The sequence below is a fragment of the Arvicanthis niloticus genome, chromosome 26 (genome assembly GCF_011762505.2).
Source record: "Arvicanthis niloticus isolate mArvNil1 chromosome 26, mArvNil1.pat.X, whole genome shotgun sequence".
Lineage (NCBI taxonomy): Eukaryota > Metazoa > Chordata > Mammalia > Rodentia > Muridae > Arvicanthis > Arvicanthis niloticus.
Genome location: NC_133434.1, coordinates 35,798,526 through 35,813,795, shown reverse-complemented (window position 1 = coordinate 35,813,795; position 15,270 = coordinate 35,798,526). Strand labels below are relative to the sequence as shown.

General features: G+C 44.7%; 1 protein-coding gene across 5 annotated transcripts in view; it reads left to right on the top strand.

The window, feature by feature from the left end:
• Map2k5 (mitogen-activated protein kinase kinase 5) overlaps window positions 1-15,270 on the top strand; it is a 213,233-nt gene that overhangs the window by 32,071 nt on the left and 165,892 nt on the right. For 4 of the 5 annotated variants that reach the window (XM_076925728.1, XM_076925727.1, XM_076925726.1 and 1 more), the window contains 4 exons: window positions 743-812; window positions 5,080-5,120; window positions 6,085-6,152; window positions 14,019-14,067. In XM_076925728.1, coding sequence (XP_076781843.1) covers window positions 743-812; window positions 5,080-5,120; window positions 6,085-6,152; window positions 14,019-14,067 — 228 coding nt within the window. The remainder of the gene's footprint in view (window positions 1-742; window positions 813-5,079; window positions 5,121-6,084; window positions 6,153-14,018; window positions 14,068-15,270) is intronic. The other variant, XM_076925729.1, reaches the window with a different exon arrangement.

Here is a 15,270-nt window from a genome sequence, read left to right as displayed (position 1 = left end):
TTCTTATTTGTGCACCTTAAAGGAGTATAAGAAGCTATAGAAGCTCTCTCCACTCACAGGTGACCAGGCGGACCAGGCAGTGTTCCAGGGACGTCTGCTTAGTACTTTGGGCTTATTTTATGAGGGACTCAAGACCTTATGCTTTATGTGCCTAGAGTTTTACAATAAGTTTTGATCCATCTTAAAGTGTGCCTAAAGCTAAACTCCACATCAGAAGTAGACTTGTTAGGAGACTTTTTATGTGGGGGTTGAGTAAACTGTCGTTCACTGGTCCCAGCAGTCTCTTCAGCTTCAGTCCTATTGTCTTTGTGTTTTATACACAGATGTGTGTGTGTTTGGTTGACTGACAGTGGATTTAAGCCAAATACTGAGCCTATTCATTTTGCTTTACAAATTTCAGAGGAAAAGCACAAGAGGCAATTTGAGTAACTTCTATAAAATGCTTTTTGTATTATTTAAAATATATATCATTTTAAAGTATGTTAAATACTAACACGGGGTCTCAGTTAATACTGTTAGTCTTAAAGACAAATGGTGGTGTGGATGATAACCCCATACTAGACTTCCAAATTCTGAACATGCTCACTGTAGTAATTTTGATGTGCAAATAGAGAGAACGTGTTCTCAAGGCTGATACATGCATGCCAGCCATTTACAAAAGTGCCACGAGTTAAACAGCCTGTAAGTTTTGTCCCAGTGTTCATACATTACTGAGTAATCTCCCTCTATCATCTCTTTGCAGTATTATTCCACAGTAATGGAACAGCAAGTGAATGGCCAGCTAATAGAGCCGCTGCAGATATTTCCAAGAGGTAATGTTGAACAAATTCTAATCAACAGTGATTATTTCAGCAAACTGTTTCATCACCAGCTATGCTTTCCAAAGGTTTCAATGCACATAACTTGATGTTTAGCTTGTAATTTGAAAAACAGCAAAAGAAGTATTCATTATCATGGGGGATTGCAAGCTATATTACAGTTATAGCAGATAAAATATCTAATCTACTAGAGTAAATTAAACTAACTAGATTGTTTTTTGTTTTTGAAGTGCATACTTACATTCACTTAAAGAACTCTTTGGGAGTCCCCATGATTCTAAAGCAAGGCAAATGGCTGGCTTTAGTTCTGGACTCAGAGCTTGTGGCTCTCACGTGATGATGGTGGAAGCTGCTGCGGAGACAAGAGCTGTCAGCTTGTGTGGATGCTGTGAGAAGTGGGGACTCCAGGACAGAGCTGTGGGCAGGGCTTGATGTTTGTCCTGGGGTGGGGGAGGAATTTCAAAAATAATGGGACCTCCTTCTTCACATGAGCAGATGAGGGTGAGACTCGGTGAATCTCTCCTTTAGGTTGGGCAGTACCAGCCTTGTATTAACTGTGACTGTTCAGTTGTGTAAATATCCTCTCAAAATTTGAATAGTGGTGAAAAGAGGGGCTTAGTTACACAAAAGTAAGTTTTTAACCATAATTTTTGCCCCACTTGAAATCCATGTTTTCTAACTAATGGAAGAGACCAGGAAATCCTCTAAGTAACTCTTCTGGAAATAGCTTAATTGAAATAATTAAAAGTTAAACTCACCTTCGTTAACTAATACTGTACAGATAATCATGGTATGAGTTTTCCAATTAAACATTCTAGACTTTCATTACCTGTAACTCAGAAGTTCGAATGGCTCAATTAACCAGTGGGCTCTATTTGCAGGGATGGTCTCCAAAGGCAGCTGGTTTGGCCAGCTCGGGAGGAGAGCCGAGTTCAAGTGCAATATACCTCTTTAGGCATTTGCGTGGGCAGTAGAACCAGGGGGATTATAGAACCAGGGGGATTATTTCATTATTAGTAAGAACTTAATGGAGGGCAAAGTGAGCGGATAAAACTGTGCTACTTAAGACCAGTGGTCATTCAAAAGGAAAGTATGATTGATCGAGTTCTGCGGTGCTTGACTGACAGCCAAACTGGGAGGCTCTGCTGTGTTTTTGTAGATGTCTCCTGACAGTGACCCAGATTGTTTCCTTGTTTTCTCTGTGACTTTAGAGTTGAAGCAAACTTAAAAATTATTTCCTTCACAAAGAATAGTGTTTTACAGGCTGAGAACTGTACCCATTGCTTCTGAGCTCTGTGTGGCAGACCCAGGTACAGAGCCTTGAGAATCTCGTCTCCATGCTGGAGGGCTTTTCTGTACAATAAACTGTTTCAGGAACTCTTTTCAGTTCAGTTCAGTTTCCTGTTCAGGCAGTCTTGTCAGCAAGGCTGTTCCTGTGCTAAACCTCCTGTGGTGGCAGCCATTCTGAGACCTCAGCTTTCCTTTCTGTCCCTCCCTGCAGTTCCACAGTTAGGTTTTACTGCTTCAATTGTATGGGCTGTTGAGGCCCAAGGGGTTAATTTAAGTAGCCTGAGAGCTACACAGCATCTAAGCATTTAGTGTACTGAGTGAGAAGTTGGTTTAAATTACAGTTTGTTTCTTGGGAAAGTCATATAACTTCAAGTTGTAGTGAATGTGTGAAGGGAGTTTGGAGGCTTTAGTGCAGTGGTTCTCAGCCTGTAGCTCACAACCCATGTGATGCTCTTAATGACCCCCTTTCAATGGCTGTCTTAGTTACATTATGATTCATAACAGTGACAAAATCACAGTTATGAAGTAGCTATGAAAATAATTTCATGGTTGGGGATCACCACAACATGAAGAACTGTATTAGAGGATTTCAGCCTTAGGAAGGCCGAAGACCACTGGGTCAGGGTAATGCTGTAGAGACACAGTCTGATACGCTGTTATCATCTGCAGCCCCCGCATAGCTAACCTAAGCAGCTTAGTATGTCATTGAATGCAGTCTCTCCAGGCCACGCTGAGAATTTCAGAATGTGAGTTCATCCCCCTTCCCTGGGCTGTGACTCAGAGCTTTTGGGCTCTTTCCGTTGTCTTGTTGTTTAGTACCTGACTACCTCACTGCAGGTGTAGATGCCCCATGTGATGAAATGCAGATTTGTTCAGATTATATTTTGATACAACTAGAGATTCCTGTCTCCATAAGACTATCAGGTCTTGATTTCTGATGGATGTCTGCAGTGCCAGCCGTGGGTATACTGTCCTTGATTGTATTAAGAAAGGTATCTGCCCGTGAGTCTGGAAGCAAGCCAGTGAACAGCCCTCTGTGGCCTCTCTTGTGTTCTTGCTTCCAGGTTTCTGCCTTGGCTTCTTTAGATGGTGGACTGTGACCTGTGAGCTAGATAGTAAACCCTTTCCTCCCCAAGGTGGTTTTGGTTGTGGTGTTTATCACAACAGCAGATGTGCATACTTGGGACAGTGTGCAGTTAGAATGTGGACATGGCAAGAGGTTCCCTGGGTCTTCCTGGTCGGTCAGAGGGTCTCAGCCCTGTAGGGTCTGTGCCTAGGCCACATGTAGGCCACGTGCTACAGAGAATCTTTAGGCTGAGCCAGTTGTTGGGTCTGGAGACAGCTTCACTCTGGTCACATACCCTCCTCATCCTTGGATAGTTCCACTCCTAGTTCATGGCCAAGTCTTCCCTGTGGCTCAGAGCTGCGTTAAATACTTATAAGTATGAAAATTGGCTAGTGTTATAGTAACTGCCTTCTTAACTTCAGGATCTATGAGGTTGCTGGGGTTCTGAATGCAACATGGCTGTTTAGATTTCTAGTCACAAAGGTTTGATGGGGCAGTTGAGAAGCAAGCAGTGATAAGGTTAGAGAAGACAGTTGGAGTCTTTCTCGTTTCCTTGGCTTACCACCGTTTTCCTGCACAGATTACTACAGAGGCAGTAGTCTGAGGGAATACTGAGTACTTCCAGGGCTGGGCATCAGAAGAATGCAGCCATTGTTTTGTTCAGAGAGTTAATTTGCATTTTAAGGAAAGAAGATTTGGAGTCAATGTATTAAGTATCTTATGCACTTAAAATATAAAAATATTTATTTGTATTTATATATTTTTGGAGTATTGATGTAATAAATTCATTAAAAATGTATTTATTTTACTGGTTGTGTATGAGTGTGCCTGAGTGTATGCCTATGTACAGTGAGTGTGTGGGAACTGGAGAAGGTCGAAGAGGCATTTGATCCCCTAGAAGTAGGGTCAGAAATGGTTGTCAGTCACCATGCGGGTATTGGGTATGAAACCTGGGTCCTCTGGAAGAGCAGCCAGTGTTCATAACCACTGAGCTGTCTCTCCAGCCCTAGTAACATAAGAAATTCAAATTTACTGAGGTTCCCAAGTGAAAGTGATCCATACCTTGTAATTATAACGCATGTCTTCATAATCGGCTTGATTTCTGTTGTCAGAAACAAAAGGAGAACAAAATCAGATTCACCCTTCCCTAGACAGAGTTGACAGCCCCTCAACAGCCTGCTGTAGGACACGCTGGTATCTGGGCAGAATTGGTGAAGAACAGGGATAGGAAGCTTGTGTTTGAAACATGAGATAAAGAAGCATCTGCTGGGTTAGAAATGTCTCACTTGTAGCCCAGGGTGGTGCTGGGAAATCTCTGTCAGTTTTCCTGGCCCATTGTTACCGTCAGAGCTAAATATTAATGGACATCAAGATTTTCAGGAAACCTCATTAAGTTATATATCTGTTTTAAGTCGGGTTGCTCCTGGCTTCATAACACTTGAATACACTCGGACTTACATATTCCATCTTGGAGTCCCCAGAAACCTTTTTGGCATTCAAGGACCCGTTCCCCAGCCCTCCATGCTTTCAAAGCAACAAAAGCAGAAACCTGCTGTTTAGCACGCCCTCTGACTGCCCTGTGTGGTTCTGTAGAGAGGGAAGACTGCAGACATCTGAGCCACGAGAGGAGTCTCGTCATTTTCGCTCAGCTAATGTTTTGGTATGTTTTAAGCAGAAATTGGAATTTATATAAAATGGTGTCAGAAAGCTCTGTGCATTTATAAACGCTCACTCCTGCAAGTTAAAAACCCAGTCCATAATTCCCACCTTGGGTCTGGAGCCACTTTTCAATCATTTCTCTCTGCTAATTTTGGTGTCACCCTCATTTCTTTTTAAACGATTCATTTTGAGCAAATTTGTAAATGGCCCTGATGTGTTCTACAATTTAGTCAATTACTGTTTCAGCCTGCAAGCCTCCTGGGGAACGGAACATACATGGCCTGAAGGTACGAATTTCAATAATTGTTTCAGTAAAGTTAGATGGATTTGTAATGCTGTGTTCCACTTATTGAAATGTCAAATAAAACTGCACTTTCTCAAGCTCTGACAAGCAATCTTTCTCTCTCCCCCACCCCCATTTTGAGTGCTGGGGTGGAAGGGCCACGTGTGTATTTGCTTATGACGTGAGTACTTGGATCCGGGGCCTTCGGTGCTACAGTTTTCAGTTATTTGGAGTTGTTTTGTTGGTCAGTTTTTCCAGGATGATCCTGGGGTCTGTTGTCCAAAAGATTTATTTGAGTGAGAACATGCCCTTCCTTTTGGTGATTAATTAAGCATATTGCACACAAGCTGCCCTCCCTCTTCTCTCGACATATTTATGCTTGGAAAACATGTCTAGTTAATGTCCCCTCATTGGTCTGTGTGTTTTAAATTCTGGATTTCTGCTCAAGGCTTCACATCTGAAAGAAAAGCTGGCTATTTTATTAGGCTCAAGTGCTTTATAATTAATTACTTGAACCTCATTTTCTAGTGAATGGGATGCAGTTGTAAAACTGGAAAGGGGTGGTGTCCTCAGGGTTGCTACTAACCCCAGACAAAAGCTCACTGTGCTTCCACGGGCATCCTGCTTTCATGTCGGTGTAGACAGCAAACTGCGGTTGACATCCCTATTTCTATTTCTCTCTCTCTCTCTCTCTCTCTCTCTCTCTCTCTCTCTCTCTCTCTCTCTCTCTCTCTTTTTTCCCCAGCACTATTTAAGTATTTGAATAATGCCAGGGATATTGGATTATGTAATGTACAGATTGTACAGTTCTGCAGCCTGTATATGGAATATACTCCAGCAGTGGGTCTGTCTAACAACATGCTAGTTAACCTTCCTAGTGAGATGAGGCATTGTGTGCTGAATTATAGGTTAATTAGAACTGTGTCCTCGGAACACAAGGCTGACACAACTTCTCTCTTCACTTATAGGTGAATACGCGGGCTGGACCATCTCAACACACCAGCCCTGTGGTCTCAGATTCACTGCCGAGCAATAGGTAAGGACAAACAAGGGGAGTGTGCTCTGCTGTGATCCTCCGTCCAGGTGGCTGTGGGCTGGGGACAGGCTGGTGCAACACACTTGTCTTTTCTATAAGATAAAAAGTATAGGTGGCTGCTGTAAAGAAAAGTTGACCAGCTAGATAGCTCTTGCTGCATATTGGCTGGAGAGAAAAATGACAATATAGAAAGATAAAATTAGAGGCAGGTGAAATGGCTCAGTTAATAAAGTGCCTGCCATACAAGCATGAGGACCTGGGTTTGGTCCCATCTAAACTCCAGATGTGGCACCTCTTGTTTGTGACTCTGGTTCTGGGGAGGTAGAGACAGGCAGATCACAGGAACTCACTGGTCAGCCACCTAGCTCAATCTATGAACTGCAAATTCAGTAAAAGGGTCTATCACAAAGTATAATACTGTGACCCATTAAGGAAGATACCATACATGAACCTCTGGCTTGCACATGTGCACAAATATGTGTACATACCCCCTGCGCGTGCTCACACACACACACACATCCAAAACCATACACACTCATACTAAATAAATAAATAAATAAATAAATAAATAATAAAGATACGAAGATGAAATTGACATGTGAAATCGTTAATTCTGTTCTAAGTTTTTCCTGAGTCTCCAAATTGTACATATAGCCTGTTTCAAGTCTTGATCCAGTTAGAAGCTGTGTGATGCTGATTAAGTCTCCCCTGCTTGCCCATCTTTTGACAGTGTTATTATCTGCTGGCATCTTAGCAGACAGAGTCAGGGAAAGAGTCAGGTGGTGCCATTTAACTTGACCAGCAGCACTGCTCATTAACGCCATGTTGGGTCGTCCAGGAGATCACAGCCACTGATCAGGAAGCTCGCTTTTGTCAACGCATGCTAGCATCACCCACTCTGGGACAGATCTTAAGCCTTTCAGAGTCTTCTTTTACCCACAAACATAACTTCCACATTCTGGTGATGCCCAGGAGCTCAGTTAGCCTGCCAGTAGACATACCTCCCCTTGTGGTGCTGGGAGATCGTCGCTCTGTATTGCTGTCACAATGTGGCTGGAAAGCTGACAGAACCACAAGGGTGTCTGCCACCCTGCACTGAAGGACCCTGGCTTTGGGGCTTCAGTCACTGTGTGCACAGCCTTTTACAGGGCGAGGTGCAGTTTAGATTTCTGCTTTCCCTTCACACCCTCTGTCCTCCTCTGTGCTTCTTGGGTCTTTGCCTGTGGGTTTCTGATTTGACCCTGGCTTACAGTCTTGGAGGCTGAGAGTCCAGCTGACCTGGCCCAGGCAGTGGTGAGGATCCCTTGTGGGTCATTGTCCTCATGGTGGGGCTATGTGCAGGGGTAAGTGTACCTCAACACCAGAAGCCAGAGTCTGCTCCTGTGCTTCTGCTCTCTTCTTTACTGTCTTTAATTTAATTGAAACTCTTTATATGTATGAGTGTTTGTGTGCATGTATGAGTATGTAACATGTGGGCACCCAGTGCCCCTAGAAGCCAGAAGAGGTGATTGGAGCTCCTGGAGCTGGAGTAACTCAGATGGCTGTGAGCCTCCATCTGAGAGCTGGAGACCCAACAGGCTCTCTGCAAGAGGAGCAAGTACTCTTAACCACTGAGCCATCTCTTTTGCTTGTGTTTTTTTTTTTTTTTTTTTTCTTTAACTTTTGAGACTCTTGCTGCCTAGGCCAGGTAGGCCTCAAACATGGCAATGTCCCTGCATCATCCTCCCAAGTCCTAGGATTACTGGTGTGTGCCACCGTACTGTCTCCACAATCCCAGGTGACTAAGGTCCTCCCACTGGATTCTCCCCCAAAGCTGCTTCCCTGGGTACATTCCTGTGGTGTCAGTGTCAGTCCACTAGCCTTCCTGCTGAGAACACAGGCTCTAAAAGGGCGTCATCTCCTTTAGCCCTTGATGCCATCTTAGAGTGCAGTTAGCTCGCTAGCCACCAGCATGCCATTTGCCTGGTCTTGTGGGCAGGTGTTTGCTTCTCTACGGAGGGCATTGGAGCCTCCAGACGCTGGTTTGTATACTCTCCATACTGCCTGGCTATGTGGGCCATGGTCCTGCAGAATAGAAGCTTATAGGTAGAGGACTACATGTTCCCAGGGCTCCTGGAAGGCAGGAGGGACATGTCACTGGTGCCACTGATCCCAGAAAAGATGGTGTGTACACAAGTGGCCAGTGAGCCCTGGGAAGTCGAGGTTTTCCCTGGTGTTTTGGATTACACTTTTCAACAGAATTGGAAAGATTTCAAATCATAGAAGTAGTGTTACTTTCCCTGCAAGCGAGGATTAGCTTAGGGTTAGCTTGGTGTAAATATTATCATGTCTCTTTGTGGAGTACAGTAAGACACTTGAATCGGACAGAATTTCACCACCTGATCACGTTTCATCCTGGCCTCTACTTGGGGATATAGCAGCCTCCTAGATAGTAAGGATAGTGATTCCTGTAATAGAAGAATATTAATTGAAAAAGTCCTGTGGGCGTTTTAATATGTTACCCTACATTGGCCATGTTCTGTGCCCCAGGTTGGTAACTAATCAGTAGGTATTTATTGAGTACCTCTTATCCATTAGCTGCTGTCCTGTGATGTGTCAGTAGTGTTGTGAAGGAAGCAGCTGCATGCAGAGAGACACTAGTCAGGACCATGCTTCATTTGAACTGAGTACTCAGAGCTGGCTCCTTAGGGAAAGTGATTGCTTCCATCTAGACCTGATACACAAGGAGGACCAAGTTACATCACAATACAGACATTTCAGCTAAGGGTGAGTGTCTGCAGCATGTTGTAAGCAGGCTCATTTGGCAGGAGCACAAGGATAGGTGATGGGTAGGGCAGGGGTGTGGGGAGCTGGGGAGAGTAACTCAAGTGCTGGAAGGGAAGGATGCAGGTCACGTGGTATTGGAAGGCCCATTGGTGCCTACCTTTCTTGTCCTGACCTGGAAATCTGGCAGCACAGGGCAAGGCAGGCCGGTGTTCATAGAAACTGTCTGTGGGAGCAGGAAGAGGGCAAACACAGCCTTACCCTGCCCTCCTGTGATCCTGTTCTTTGCCAAACTAAGGCGGGTTCTTCCCCACAACCCCAGGCTAGGGATGTACTTCCTGGGCCAAGGCCGCCCTTAGTTTCCATCACACACATCTTAAGAGGTTCTTCCTTTCTGAGCTGGGATTTGTCACCCTTCAGAACCCACTTGTAAAGATTGAGTTTTCCACCAGTGGGACTGTTCCATCTTCCAAGTTAGCTCTTCCTGTCATTTTCTCTCATACCTGTTGCTCGTCCTTCCAGCAGGCTGTGCCTTCCCAGGAGCTCTGCATCTGCCCACTTGCAGCATCCCTGTGGCTGCACAGATGCTCCAGCCTTCTCCCTGCAGTCTCCTGTCAGTCGGTCTCCTCTACTTCAGCTGGGACATCCTTGCTAATTGTATTAGTCAACTCTCCTTCACTATAATGGGATACCTGAAATAGTGAGATAGCTCATTTTGTTAAAATTGAAAGTTTATTTAACTTTTTGGGGGTTGAAGGTCTAATGGCCCAGGACAGGTGTGCTGATAACTCCTTGTGACTGTCTCTCTTCATTCAGAGTGGACCAGATTGAGAGGAGGGGGTTGGGGTGGAAGAGAGAGGTTTCAAGATCACTTTTGAGATCATACCTCCAGTTGACATAAGCACATCCCACTAGAGTCATTTGAATTTGAAGGTCCACACCCTCGACATTGACACACTGAGGACCCCGTCTCTTACTCATGGACTCTTCCAGAATGAACCATCTCCAGACTGGAAGACTTAGGGGAAGTTCTGAGGCATTGTTTCCTCCTTGGGAACTTCTCTCCCCCTCAGGTCTTGAGTGGTAGTGTTTGCCTACAGGTGCAGCCTTGCTTGTGAGCATGTGGTCCTTCTCACTAAGCCTGTGCATCGCTCTGTTGCTGCCTCATTCTCTCCTTCCTCACCTTCTCTCTCAGTCTGGCTAACCTTGACTATCTTCATGGATCAGATTACCTTCTTTACCACCTGCCCACCAAGCTGTCGTTGGTACCCTGTGTGGACTCCTGTATCCTACCCCTGCATCCTTTGTCTGTAGCAGTGAGCTCACTGGAGCACAACCATCGTAGTCTCAATAGCTTCAGTGCTCTGTCAGGGCAGTGGCTCCATTGCACAAACTGCACACCCTGGCATGGGGCGTGGCACGGCCTGCGTGCTGGGATGAGTGAGTAGGTGTATACTTATATCCACGCTCAGTTCTCCCTCAGTTGAGTTCTTTCAATTTCCTTGCCTTTATGACATCATTTTTAGTGCCTTACTTCATATTTCTTTTTAGTTTCTGAGACAGTGCCTTGCACTGTAGACCAGACATACCTAGAGTTCACCATGCAATCCATGTCCACCTTGAAACCAGAGCAATCTTTCTGCCTCAGTCTTCCAGTGCTAGGACTGTAGACGTGAACAAACATGTCCAGCTCCACCTTAACAGAAACCGTATATGGTTGCTATGGCCACGTGCATGTCTGTGTACTATGTGCATGCAGTGCCTCTGGAGCCCAGAGGAGGGCGTCAGGTGCCCTGAAACTGGAGTTACAGGTGATCAGAAGCCTTTTGTGGGTGTTGGGAATGGAACCAAGGTCCTCTGTGAGAACAGCCGGTGCTCTCAAGCCCTGAGCCATTCTCTAGCCCATGGCCCTCTCTTTTTATTCTTTTATGCTTTGGATATCTCCATGTCTTTTCTCAAGTGTTATATCTAGGTTACAATTATGTACATTTAAAACATTAAACGTTTTTAAAAGAGGTTTGGTAACTCAAGTTCTTAAGAACAAATGAAATATTGAGTAACTGGGGCATAAAACAAATTTGTTGGATGACACTTTGTTTTTTTCATGCTAAGACTCGAAACTAAGAGCCTGCCCATGTTAAACATGCGCTCTACCCCTGAGTGCTGCTCTCCCATCCTTTTAACCTAGACTAGCACAGCCAAATGCTGGTGTGTCAGTGGCATCGGTGTCACTCCTATTACTTTCAGAGTGTAAGTTGGGTGAATGACCATTTGTTAGACTGAGCGTATTAACCCACACGGTGTTCCTCGGTCGTAATTACTGAATTCAGGACCTACTGCCGAGGCCTTTCTAAACAGCGTGGCTTTCTCCTTCTGTAAAGTTAGGATGATTAAGCTCCCTCTCCATCCACTGCTACTGTAAGATTGATGAAGCTATGTTAAGGAGTCATATTTTGTTTCTTGGATGAAAGACATTTTGTAAATGCCATGAATCAAAGTGTTATTATTTAAGCTTTTGACATAATGAACTATCTGTGGCGAGAACATAGTGGAAGCTTTGTTTGTTTGTTTGTGTCTTTACAATAAGCAGAATTATCAAATTGGGAGTCACTCATGGGAATACACAGATTTAACTATTTCTCAGACAAGTAAGTGTGTGCACGTGCGTGTGCACGTATGTGTATTGATGTAGACAGGGTCTGTGCCCTTTCTCTGTAAGTGAGGAATAATAAGCACACATGAGGGAGTGTAGCTCTTGAGAAGCTACGGCAGGAGGATATGCAGCAGCCCTGCTACAGTGCCTGCCGTGGCTCGGCTTTCTGCAGAGGAGCTGCATGACCAAGTTGGTAATTGGACGGGTTGGAGGCGGCTGCTCACTTTTTGGTATGTGCTGCATCTTTAGTTCCAGGCTACAAAATTCCTGACTGTTCCCCTGGGCCGATCAGCCTCTGGAGACCGTTATCAGCCTAGAATCCTTAGGTGAAGGCATAGCTTAGACAGTTTTACAAAGTGTGGGAACTGAGGCTCAGTACTTGGACCTCAGCAGAGTGGTAAGGAGTATTTAGAGAGGATGATTATCAGCAGAGGGACCAGCTTGAATCTGAGGTCGTAGCAAAGATGCCATGTGGAATGCCAATGTGGTTCAGACTTGGTCCTGATCTCCTCTCCTTCCTGATAAATTTTGGTCTTTATGTCTTCCCATGTTACCACTACACCTGCCACAGAGTCACAGTAACCACCATTTCTTGGACACTTAGCACTTGGCTGTTCAGGGACAAAGAAGGAATAGAGCATAACAGAATGAGTTGAGGTCTGTGTTCTGGAGCTTCCAATCTCTGGTGAGAGTGTAGGGGAAGAAAGAGCCACACTGGTAATGACCAGATCAGGGAGTTTATCTGGCAGAGGGAGCATAGAGTGGACAGTTAAGGATAAAGCTACTATTTCAAAGAATAGTAGTTAGGGAGGTACTATTTTTTTTAAAGGTCTGTCTGTCTATCGTCTGTCTGTCTGTCTGTCTGTCCGTCCAACCATTTGTGTTCTAGTGTTTTAACTGCTTGTGTGATAAATCTGTGCACCATATACATGCAGTGCTTTTAGAGGCCAGAAGGGGGCGTCAGATCCCCTAGAACTGAAGTTTCAAACAGATGTGCGCCACCATGTGGGTTCTGGGAACCAAACCTGGGTCCCTTGAAAAAGCAGCCAGTGCTCTTAACCCCTGAGCCATTTTATATCCCTTGCTACTTAGTCTGGTGGCTTTGGAGGCTTAAACATTATAAATAAATTATTATAAATAAGGCTTGAGAACTTCAGAGCTCTTAAGCATTTTCACTAAATAGAACTAAGCTATCTGCAGAAATGTTTGCGTAATGTATTATCTTCTGCTGTTGTAACAAATGTCTGAGGAAACCAGCTAATAAAGAAGAAAGGCTTATTTTGGTTCACAGCACAGAGTTTCAGTCCACAGTTGGATCCTACTGATTTTTGCCTGATGAAACTGCTGTGTTTCATTGTGGGACCATGTGATGGAAGAAACTGGTCACTTCCAGTGAGAGCAGCCAAGAAAGGCAGAATCAAAGGAGGTAGATGCTTCCCAATCTCTGTAAAGAGCACGACCCCAACAAACTTAAACATCCTACTAGGCCCCACTGCTGGAAGTTACTCCTGTGGTCAGGGCCTGTGGGATTCACTCTAGCTAGGTAGCATATAGCCGTAGACGTTCAGAGAACATTTTAATAATCACTAAATACTAATGGAAGCTGAGTCTCCTCAGAAAGCAAAAGAAAGTGAAGGCAACCTCAGTTTATTGGTTTGACTAATAAACACATGCCTGTAGTATGCAGGCAGTGCTGCTGGTAATGTCTCACTTGTCTGCTTACCTATCTTACGCATATGCTGCCTATCTTATAGAAAGAGGAGTTGACTTTCTAAGAGGAGAGGTGTTGGGTCCCAGATTCCATAGCTGCTGACAATGGCTATTGTATGTTTCCAGGAAGTCAAGTGTATAACTATTATCTGTAGTAAGAGACCAGAGCATAGCCTGTCTATTATACGATGTTTGAAGTGCTGTCATCTTTGCTGCCTGAGAAAAATTCAGGCAAAAAAAGAATACCTGAACATTCTTGAGAACGTGTCCAATGTTTTGTGCATCACAAGTGTAAAGTGCCATAAAATCATTGTAGAGGAATCTGCTTCCTGGCTCTGGAGAGTCATGGGACTTCTGGCCCCCATGGAACCTTTGGCATCCTACCAGTTACTTCAACACAACAACAAAACCCTCTTAGAAAAGGCATGTTTTAGTCTGGAGTATCATTATTATTAGTAGTATTAGTAGTATTAAATTGTTAGACAAGTTCTCATATAGCCAGGCTGGCCTCCAGCTCCTGGTGTAGCTAAGGGTGACCTTGAACCTGCTGCTCCTCTTGTTCCTGGGGCCACCGGCGTTTGGCACCACACTTTACCTAGTGCTGAGGTCAAGCCGGGGCCTGGTCGTGTACTAGGCGAGCAGTCTGCTACCTGAGCCTCATCCTCACCCCTGGTCTGGAATCTGCAGTAGGGTTGAGAGGTGTTGGTGACCTTGCCACTGACAGTGTCATTTCTTTGCAGCTTGAAGAAGTCCTCAGCTGAGCTGAGAAAGATATTGGCCAACGGCCAGGTAGGTATTGTTGCATACTAAACTTGAGAGTAGCACTCTGTGGCTGTCCAGAGTGTAGCCGTAGTATTAAATGGTGACGAGCCTGCACATCTCTTCTTGTCATAAATGAATGCCTAAGCTTAATTTGATTGGCAGAACAATCTGCAGCACGTTTTTCAACCTGAGCTAATGGGTTTCACTCCCAGCAGATTGAGGCACTGTGCACACAACCACACTGCCATCTCAGTTTAAAAAAGTTAATCAGTTCTGAACAAGTCGTCATCCCGTCGGTAGTTGACAGGGCCCTGTGTTTTGAAGTGACCGTTTCTTTCATTTTCTCTGGGGACAAAGGAGAAAATTGTGACGTTCCAGCCTTAGCTTCTCTTTTGTCCAGAGACCAGCATTGGCTTTTATGGGGACTGAAGCCAGGCCAGTCAGACTGTGACACATGTGTCCCTGGGCTTCAGGGAACCTTGGTTTGCCTTGTTTGTTGGGCCATCTGAAACTGAATGACCCACCCCAGCCAGGGAAGGACAAACAGGCCTGCGAGCCACTGATTTTTCACTAATTTTGATTCAAGTAAATGGACACTTGTGAAATACTATAGTACTTTTAAACATTCACTAGTAAATGAAGCTACCTGCAGGGGCTGCAATCTCTCAGTAGCAACATAAATGCGTTTTAACGTTTGTTACAGTGAAGCCCTTTGATAGCCTTGCAGGCAGCGCCTGTCCGTTGCGATCAAGCCTGCCTATTAGGCTCTATTGACTGAGACATCTGTGTCACTGCAAATAAAAGACTCTTATTGATTTTCTTAACTGCTGTTCACTTCCGTCCGTGTTTCGAAGGCTGAGATCTTAATTATCTCGGATGCTTATTCAGTGCCTTCGCACGCTGACCTCTCCAAGCCTTGTTGGCATTTCATGAATCAAAGACTTGTAGTGCTGCATGTCAAGAGGACAAAGAGGGTCCTCACACGTGTCCTTTAACAGCACCTGTAGCACGGTGCCTGAGAGACGTGTGTCCTGAAACAGGCTCGTTGGAAGAGCTTCGGGAAGCTTGGCACAGTCTTTTGAATAGCTACAAAAAGATTGAGTTGATCTGGTTCTGACAGTCTGTCAGTCAGTATGAAGTCTAGTCTTTAAATGCTCCACGTACAGTGGAAGAGAGTCCGGCATGGTGTTGACTGTGTGTCTAATTCTGTTAGTCTCAGATTCCGCGATA